Genomic DNA, 10,071 nt, shown 5'->3' on the forward strand with positions numbered 1-10,071 from the left:
ATTAGACGTCGCAGGAGCTGCGCGTAGCGACGGCCTACCCCGCAGGTCCTCAGCACGCACTCGTTATAGGGGTCCCATCTTACACTCATGCACTTACACACACACACAAGCACACTCCGTCTTGTTGTTGTTACCAACTAGTTGCTCCCCTTAACTTCACTGGCCAGGTGAGTTAGATGGGGGAGGGGGTGGAGCCGGGCTTCTGCCGATCCAGATCGATGCTCCCATGTTGACAAGACGAGACCCGGGGTCCTCTGTAAGCCACCTCAAATTTATAGCAGCTTCCCGCTCATGCCAATCTGTACCAGATTCAAAATCTGTGTCTGTGTCCATTGGTCCTTTGTGCTGCTTCTCTCTGGGGGTTGTCCCAATGCTGTTCAAAGAGGGTGTTTCCAAAAGAAGGTGCTTGCTTCTAACGCCCCTCCCCTCCCCTCCCCCCGAGGCCGTCAATATGTCTGATCTTCTTTAGTGAGCCCACTTGATTGTTTTATTGTCCTTGGGTCTGGCTCCTAGCCCCTCTCCAACAGTTGCAGCTGTCTGGAGGTGCTGCCTTCCATGCCTTGCTCATCCACACCTCATTCATTCAACAGGGCAATTGATTAAAAGGGGGGGAAGATCTTGTTCTACTCCTAGCAAAAAGACATTTTTCTTCTACTTTAACTATCCAGAGGGGCTATAACATTATACCAAGGCTCAATACAAAGTTTTCTATATAAGGATCTGATACAAAGTTGTATGACAAAGTCATATGAAAGTTATATGAAGATGCTTAATGCAGAGATTTATCCACAGTAAAACTGCAAAGGCACATTGAGCTAAACACACAAACATACACACACACAAAGCCTTGCACACCAAGAGCCATACATCCCCACATACATGCCCATAAAAACTCATCCACAAATAGCCAAACACTCACCCCCACCTGCATACACACCCCATGCAGTCTTACACATACACACCCAATCTCAATATCCACACAGAGCGATACATGCACATAAATACCCAGACCCTTCCCCCAACACTTTTTTTTTTTTGTATGCAAGTCCCCCTTGTGAATGGGATGGTGATTCTGGGTGACTCACAAAGTGATAAATAGGAAAATTACTGAGGTCACTAAAGAGGAAATGTAGGCTGAATTCTGGGGATAAGGGGGAGAATGGTTTGTTACAGGCAAAGCATTAGGATTAGCACAGTGGAGGTAACTCAGAAGATTTACGGTGAGATGCAGATGGAACAACTAGTCGGGGTAACTGCGGTGAAACATAGGAGACTAGAAATATAACGTAGGGTAATGCACCCTACATCTTCTCTAATCACTCATGTTCCTCTCTGTGAATCACAAGTATATCTAGAGGGAAACTTTAGGGTATAACACAGGTGACTGGGTGGGGGAGATTTAAACGGCAACATGTAGAGACCAGAGGGGAAGATTTAGGGTGTAACACATGGGTCTGGTAGGAAGATTTAGGTTGTAACACACCAGGATAATTACAGGTCAGAGACTTCAGGGGTGGGGAAAGGGAGGCAGGCGCTTCTGGGGACTTTGCACCCAGTGAGCAGGAATCCAGCAGATGTGACCCAGCCCCAACCCAGCCTTTATTTTGGGCACCTCTCCACCCCAGCCCCAGCCCCAGCCCATCATTTATGCAGGTTTCAGTTTCCTGCACAAGCAGGACAGCCAGAGCGGCACTGATGCGTCGGAGAGCAAGATGCAGTGCAGGAGAGGTGCAATGCACAGTACTGCCAGGCCTCACGCTCCGTCCAAGCCCTCTATCCCTTGGGGAGAAGGGTTGTGTTCTCAGCCTCTCTCCTGTGCTGGACGATGGGGCAAGGTTCGCATGCAAACAGCTCTGCACTTTTCCCTAGTGTGCCTCTGTGCCAGTGTGTTTAGATGAGGGCGCATCATGTGTGTGCGTGCATGCACACATGTACACACAATGCACATATGGCTGATATATCTGCAGGGCGTGCATGTGGGTGAGTCCATATCTGTGCCGCATGCATGAATAGTGTGGGGAGAGGGGGGTGTAGGCATGAACTGCCTCATTCCTCTACATGTTGCTTAAATGGCAGGCTGATGAAGTCCTTAGCGGATGCAGCCTCCTCTGGCATGGGCCTGAAGTTATTCAGGGATTCACATGGCACATGATGGACGCCTGTGCTCTGAACACTTACTGTTGTTTAAATTACTGTTACTACCCCATGGTTATAGCAACAGAGGGAGAGTTGTATCTGCAGTTGCCTGCTCAGCACAAGGAAAGTCACCCCAGTGCAGCAGGCAGCTCAGAGCAGACGTACCTTTCAGGCCTGTTGGGTGCCTGCTGGCACTGGCCACTGGGTCTGTGGGCCCCCTGCAGCTTCTGGAGGTATGTAACTGGAACAAACATGGCACTGTGATGTGATGCAGTGCTCTGTATCTGTGACTCAAATGGGGATACCTCCTGGGGTATGCACAGGAATTTCTGTCTCAAATTGGGACAAAAAGTCTAAATCTACATTTTTCATGGAACAAAGTATTCTGAAATATTCCAGTTTCGAAATATGAAAAGGACCCTGTTGAAAGTAAAGGGTAAAATGTTTCATTTCAATAGGGTTGAAAGGGTTTGTTTAGCTAACATTAAAACATTCACTCCCTGGCATGATCCCTCTCTCACTCACCCCTTGACCGTGCCTTACTGATTGCACTTGTACAGCACCCAGCACAAAGAGCTGTCCACCTAGGTGGGATCTGTAAGTGCTTCTGCACTACAAAATAATAACAACAGTGCCCTGTACATTAAAGCATCTGACTAGGACTAGCTGCATGAGCGCAGTGCACTCTGCATTGAATGGCAATTTACAAGCCTCATTCCATACCGACGCAGAAAGAAACACACTTTGCTCTGTAAGTCACAAGAGATGGTGAATTCTCTGCATCGTGAGTGGGTTTGTGCCCATGTCCCAGTGGTGTTTATTTTCCCCATGTAGGAGGAGGGTGGTTCAGGTCAGCCCTTTGGAGATGCATTTAACAATGTTTAATATGCTAACAATTAAATGAAAGAGAAGGTGGCCCAATAATCCCGAGAATACCACCACCACCAGGGTCACTCACTGGAAAATCAAACACTGATTAGAGCTTGTTCTGCCTACTGGTGTTAGTTACTTTCCCTTGTCAGAGCAAAGAAAACGACTATACATCCAATGTGCTCTCAGAGCCAGGCGGCACCAGGGTTGGGGTTCAGTCCTGGGGTCTGAAGAGAGTGAACAATGACCACTGGCCATTCCAGATTGTGGGCTTGCTAGAAATGCAGAGTTACAATCATATTAGGACATGAACTACCCCATGGTTATAGCAACAGAGGGAGAGTTGTATCTGCAGTTGCCTGCTCAGCACAAGGAAAGTCACCCCAGTGCAGCAGGCAGCTCAGAGCAGACGTACCTTTCAGGCCTGTCTAGCTAGGCCCTTCTATGGCCCCAACCATCTCTCAGGGCTTTTCTACACTACAGGTTAGATCAGTATAACTTATATCACTCAGGGATGGGAATAAGCCACTCCCCGAGCAACATAAGTTACACTGACCTAAGCGCCGGTGTTGACAGCGTTATGACATAGCTACCGCCTCTTGTGGAGGTGGTTTTATTATGCCGATGTAGTGCTTCTAGTGTAGACTAGCCTTCAGTCTCACCCCCAGGGGGAAGCAGGTAAAACTGTCCCTCTTAGAAGATGGGGACCAAAGCTCAGAAAGATTCAGTGACTCAGCTGAGATCACGCAGTGAGTCTGTGGCAGAACCAGGATCAAACCCAGGAGTGGGGCTGGGCAGAAAACTGGTTCCCACCCAGCTCAGGAGAATTTTCAACATTCAAATTTTCTCTCCCATCTCAGATTGGGATGAAAAGTCAAAATTTTAAACATTTCTGTGAATCAAAAATCAGAAATAATTTTTGGTTTAGGTCAAAGTGTGACTGTAAATGGCTCTGTTTACTTACAAACCTTCAGGAGTAAGTGCCAGCCAGCCCTGGAAGAATGGCGACTAGGGGTCTCACGGGACATGTAACTATGTCACCTGGTACTGGAATCCATCTTAAACCTGGTGCTTTTCCATTTAGAAGGAGGGGTGGGGACCCAGAGAGATAAAAGATTCCTGCCTTGTACCAAAGCCATAAAAGGGGCTGGAACAGAACAAAGGGGTCTGCCAGTCATGAGAAATCCCCTAGTTACCATCTGAGCTGGAACTATCAAGGACTGTACCAGGGAAAGGATTGGGCTCAGAATAGGAAGGAGTCTAGTCTGTGAAAGAAACTTATTGGAACATCTCTGAGGGTGAGATTTACTGTATTCAGCTTCTTAATATATTAGGCTTAGACATGCAGGTTTTGTTTTATTTTGCTTGGTAACTTACTTTGTTCTGTCTGTTATTACTTGAAACCACTTAAATCCTACTTTTTATACTTAATAAAATCACTTTTGTTTATTAATTAACCCAGAGTAAGTGATTAATATCTGGGGGAGCAAACAACTGTGCATCTCTCTCTATCAGTGTTGTAGAGGGCGAACAATTTATGAGTTTACCCACCGTGTATAAGCTTTATACAGAGTAAAATGGATTTGTTTGGGGTTTGGATCCCATTGGGAACTGGGTGTCTGGGTGCTGGAGACAGGAGTACTTGCTGAACTGTTTTCAGTTAAGTCTGCAGCTTTGGGGGTGTGGTTCAGACCCTGGGTCTGTGTTGCAGCAGGCTAGCGTGTCTGGCTCAACAAGGCAGGGTTCTGGAGTTCCAAGCTGGCAGGGAAGATGGGCGCAGAGGTAGTTTCAGCGCATCAGGTGACAGTCCCAAGGGGTTCTCTGTGATTGAACCCGTCACAGTGAGTGTTCCATCAAACCCGACACTGTTTCACAAACAGTTTCTGTTTTGATCAATTGGCATTTTCCAACAACAACAAAAGTTGAATTGGAAAATTCCTGACCAGTTCTACCGAGGAGCACTGAGTCCCAGTCCAGCACATTAATAAAAAAGCCCTGCATTTCCTCACTATTCATTCCCATGGAAGCCCCCTATTCGGAGGTCTTACGTGGGCTGCCAAGCCTTGGGCTGTGGATTTGACATGCCCAATGCCTATTTATCACTTCCAGCCCATGTTAAAGGTTGAGTTGCACTGGGCGAATTTCACCCAAATGACATAGGAAGCAGGTCGTGCCCTGAACTATTTTTAGCCCCAGTTCCCTCCTCTGCAGCAAACCCCTCCCCAAGGGAACGCAGCAGGTGGAGCAGACAGTTATTTACCTGGGGAGACAGATGTGGTTTTGTTTCTAAATTCAGTCCCTAATCACTGACAGCTGTTGGATCATGTGGACAGTTCATCATGTATAAACCCACCCCATTCTTGTGCCCAGCTCAGCCTGGCACCATGGAGATCGTCTTGTTCGCTCTTCTGCTGAGCGCCACAGGTAACTGCTGTCCGCACTGGCCTCTCTTTTCTCCCTGTTCTAACTCCCCCAGGCTAATCCCCATCCATCCCCTTTGCCTTGCAGCAGCCTCACAGCTGGAGGATGATGATAAGATAATAGGTGGATATGAGTGCTCGCCCCACTCCCAGCCCTGGCAGGTCTATTTCACGTACGGCTCAGGCTACCGCTGGTGCGGGGGGTCACTCATCAATGAGTGGTGGATCGTCTCAGCAGCTCATTGCTACAAAACGTGAGTACACGGGTGCAGTTTGGGAGGATTTATCCCTGTCCTAGCACAAGGCACAGGCCCCTTTGGGTAGAAAGAAAGTCTTCAGTGGGACCCAGGCCTTGTGGGTGTTATGTGGGGGCCTTAAGTCTTACCATGGTCCCAAGCAACTAAACCATGGGAAACACTGTGATGCAGTTGCCAAAAAGGCTAATATAATTCAAGGGTGTATTAGCAGGAGTGTTGCATGTCAGACAAAGGAGGTCATGGGCCATTTGACTTGGAACCGGGGAGGCCTCAGCTGATGAAGTGGGTCCAAAGCTGCGTGCCGCACTTTAGCAAAGATGTGGACAAGCTGGAGAGAGTCCAGAGGACAGCAACAAAAATGATCAAAGGTTTAGAAAACCTGACTTCTGAGGAGAGGCTAAAACAACTGTTATAAAGAAGCCAGGGGTCAGTTCTCCCTGTCCACTGAAGGTAGGACAAGCAGCGATGGGTGTAATCAGCAGCAAGGCAGATTTATCTTAGATATTATGAAAACCTTCGAACTCTCGGGGTAGTTGGGCACCGGAACAGGCTCCAAGGGAGGGTGTGGAGTCCCCATCAATGGAAGGTTGAAGAACGGGCTGAACAAACACGAATCAGGGCTGGTTTAGGGTTACTTGGTCTTGCCTCAGTGCAGGAGGCTGGATGTGATGACTTCTCGAGATCCCTGCATTTCTGTGACTCGATGGCTGTTCCCTGCAGGCCCAGTACCCTGGTGGCTCATCTCGGGGAGCATGACACCAGTGCAGACGAGGGCACTGAGCAGCATATCCAAGTGGCCAAAGCCATCCAGTTCCCCCAGTACAGCCAACGCACCATGAATAATGACATCATGCTGGTGAAGCTAGCCCAGCCGGCTCGGTTCGGTGCCTACGTGCAACCAATCCCCATCTCCAGCAGCTGCCCTGTGCCAGGGACAGAGTGCCTGGTCTCTGGCTGGGGGAACCTCCTCACATCTGGGGGTAAGATACAGTGGAGACAACTTCAGCTCAGGGAGCATCTGCAAGGGGGAGGGGTCATCAGCAATAATCCTGACTTACACCAACTCCAATGGGGTTACTCCTGATTTACACTGGCATGGGTGATGGGGAATCTGATGGGTGCTTCCCTGCCTTTGAATAGTCTGTGGCATTCGATCCCCATTTATCCCCATTCTCTCTCCTCCCCAGTTCAGTACCCGGATGCCCTACAGTGTCTGAATGTGCCCATCCTCTCTGACTCTGCCTGCCGTGCCGCCTACCCTGGTCGCATCACCACAAACATGTTCTGTGCTGGCTACATAGAAGGGGGCAAGGACTCTTGTCAGGTATGGAGGGAGTGGCTAGTTAGGTTTGTGGTGTGTGGGGAGGTTGCCTTTCATTCAGCTGCCCTGGGGTTCAAAGCGAATGCTGTTTCCTCACTACATGGCAAGCGATCGCCATGCTTGGGTTTTGCAAGTACAAGGACAATGAGCTCTAGACATGTGTCCTGGGGATGTCAGGATCAGGTGATCATGATGTCATTGGCATCATTATAGGGTGCACTTGCACGTTTCTGGGATATTTCCTCTCAGTGGAGCCAGGTGTCTGTGTGTGTGCGCGCACGCGAGTGATAGGGTGTTCATGTGTGCAGAGGCATGTGGGCGGGTTTGTGCAGAGAGGTGTGTATGTCAAGGGCTTTGTACACATTACTATTTACAGAAGGTGGTGTGTGTAAGTGTGTGTGCACAGGGGTGTCTGTGTGCTAGTATACATGTGAGTATTACTAGTGCCTGAGAGCGGGTTCAGGCCCCGGTGAAAAAATTTTTTCGGGCCCCCCAGCAAGGGCAGACCGGCTAAACAGGGCTGATGGGCGGAGGGGGGGAGGAACCGGGGAAGCTGGGCCTCGGTAATTTGTACCGGCTTCCCCCCCGCCCATCTCATTGGCCCTGTGCACAGGGATATGTATGTGCATGAATATGCATAGGAGGTTATGTCCGTTCCAAGGAGGACACCTTACCCCAGCTTGCAGCTCTGCAGAGAGGTCACGCTCACTTGCTAGACAATAAATCCACACCAACAGGAATGTCTGACCTACAGTTTCTAGGAAAAGCCCTAAAATTCTGCTCTAGCCCAGGGCCTAGGCACCAAAGAACTCTGACTAACCCCCTAATGTACACGGCCCCTGGGCTGTGCACTGGCCCCTGTGCCTCGGGCAAGTTGATTCAGTCTCCTTTGACTCTGTCGGTTCCTGTGATGTGGTCTGGCACTTCCCACCCTAGCACTTGGCTAGTGCTGGGATGTCCCAGCGAGGGCATGTGTGAAGGAGAAGGATGGGGGGCCTGCGATGGGCAGGTCTTCCCACTATTACCAACATCACCTGGACCTTGGCTGACTGACAGCCACGTCCAGCCCTAAGCGGTGACTCCTAGTCGCTTGCGCATAGTTCTCTTGCCAGATTCTAATGCAGGGGTGGGCAAAATTTTTGGCCCGAGGGCCACATTGAGGTTGCAAAACTGTATGGAGGGCCGTGTAGGGAAGGCTGTGCCTCCCCAAACAGCTTGGTCCCTGCCCCCATCCACCCCCTCCCACTTCCCACTCCCTGACTGCCCCTGACCCAGCTAACCCCCCCTGCTCTTTGTCCCCTAACCGCCCCCTGGGACCCCACCCCTTATCCAACCCCCCTGCTTCCAGTCCCCTGACTGCCCCCCGACCTCTATCCACACCCTCACCCCTGACAGGCCCCCCGGGACTCCCACGCTTATCCAACCCCCCCCTCACCATTCTCCATCCCCGTCCCCTGACCGCCTCCCCCCTGAACCTCCGCCCCTTATCCAACCCCAGCCCTGGCCCCCCTACCATGCTGCTCAGAGCAGCATGTCTGGCAGCTGTGCTGCCCGGCGGGAGCCAGACACTCTGCCGCACTGCTCTCCAGGAGCATGCAATCCCACTGCCCAGAGCGCTGCTTGCACAGCGGCGTGGCAGGGGGGACAGCGGGGGAGGGTCCGGGGGTAGCCTTCCCGGTCAGGAGCTCCGGGGCCGGCCAGGACAGTCCCGCGGGCCTGATGTGCCCACGGGCCATAGTTTGCCCACCTCTGTTCTAGTGCCATGAATGGACCTGCACAACTCTTTGTTCCCTGCAGGGAGACTCCGGTGGGCCAGTGGTCTATAATGGAGAGTTGACGGGAGTGGTGTCCTGGGGCATTGGGTGTGCCCAGAAGAATTACCCTGGCGTCTATACCACAGTGTGTAACTACGTGTCCTGGATTGCGGAGGTCATTGCCAACAACTGACATGTGCAACCGCAGAGTATTTCTCCTGGCAGAGAGGCTGCATTCAGACCTCCCCGTCCCGCTTTGCCTGCTGTCTGGATAAAAGTGATTGAAACCTTCTCAGTAAAACCGGGGGGCTGCCGTGACGCCAAGAAACCCAGTAGGGAAGACACAAGATGCTTATGAGAGAAGCATCAAATGAGGCTATGAAATCCCAACTCATCAATAAAATTCAGTTCCTACATCCTGCTGAATTCTTGGCATTTTTAGCCCAAATCAGCACTTGCCTCCCACACTGGTATTGTTATAATTAGATGAATATTATGGTAGCAAGCGGATGCCTCAGGAGGCCCCTGCTGAGCTGGGTGTTGCACAGACACAGTGAGTGACACACCCAGCCAAAGCCAGGTCCCAATTCTATAGCTGGGAATTGAGCTGCAGAGAGATTCAGTGACTTGCTCAAGGGCACACAGGAAGTCTGAGCTGCGAATTGGCAGCAGATACCTGTAGTTCCAGCAAATGCCCCTGCTGCATTAAATCATAGACTATCAGGGACCTCAGGAGGGATCTAGTCCAACCCCCTGCTCAAAGCAGGGCCAATCCCCAGGCAGATTTTTGCCCCAGATCCCTAAATGGCTCCCTCAAGGATTGAACTCACAACCCTGGGTTTAGCAGGCCAATGCTCAAGCCACTGAGCTATCCCTCTCCCCTAAGGTCATCGAGTCCAGCCCCCTGCCTTCACACTAGCAGGACCAAGTACTGATTTTTGCCCCAGATCCCTAAGTTGTATGGGATGAGTGGGGTGGGGGGCTGGGACTCATGGAGGCTGGCAATATATAGCATGTCCCTAGTTTTCAAGTCACTAAGAATCTCATCCACTTCAGTAAGGCTTTTGCCTGGGTTTTGCCAGGACTCCTGTGTTCTATCCCCAGCTTGCTTGAGGAGTCACCAGCTCTTCCTCGCAGGAGAAGTGGTGTAAAAGTGTTTTACAAATATCGTTCACCACAGATGGCAACTGGGGACAGGTGCATTCAAGAGGGGAGGTGTGTGGAGGAGGGGAACCTCCCTGGTGGAGGTGTGAAGTCCCATGCCACAGAACCGCAGCAGCTGTGAAAGGTGGCCTTCCCCCAGCTACGGCTCC

General features: G+C 50.8%; 1 protein-coding gene across 1 annotated transcript; it reads left to right on the top strand.

Moving 5' to 3' along the window:
- The first annotated feature begins 5,321 nt into the window (after window positions 1-5,321).
- Window positions 5,322-9,174, top strand: LOC128827422 (trypsin-like). The gene is made up of 5 exons (XM_054011277.1): window positions 5,322-5,430; window positions 5,515-5,680; window positions 6,404-6,663; window positions 6,871-7,007; window positions 8,802-9,174. Exons 1-5 carry the CDS (start codon window positions 5,346-5,348, stop codon window positions 8,949-8,951), a joined length of 798 nt encoding a protein of 265 aa, XP_053867252.1. The 5' UTR covers window positions 5,322-5,345; the 3' UTR covers window positions 8,952-9,174.
- The last annotated feature ends 897 nt before the right edge of the window (window positions 9,175-10,071 follow it).

This window comes from Malaclemys terrapin, chromosome 21 (genome assembly GCF_027887155.1).
Source record: "Malaclemys terrapin pileata isolate rMalTer1 chromosome 21, rMalTer1.hap1, whole genome shotgun sequence".
Classification (NCBI taxonomy): domain Eukaryota; kingdom Metazoa; phylum Chordata; order Testudines; family Emydidae; genus Malaclemys; species Malaclemys terrapin.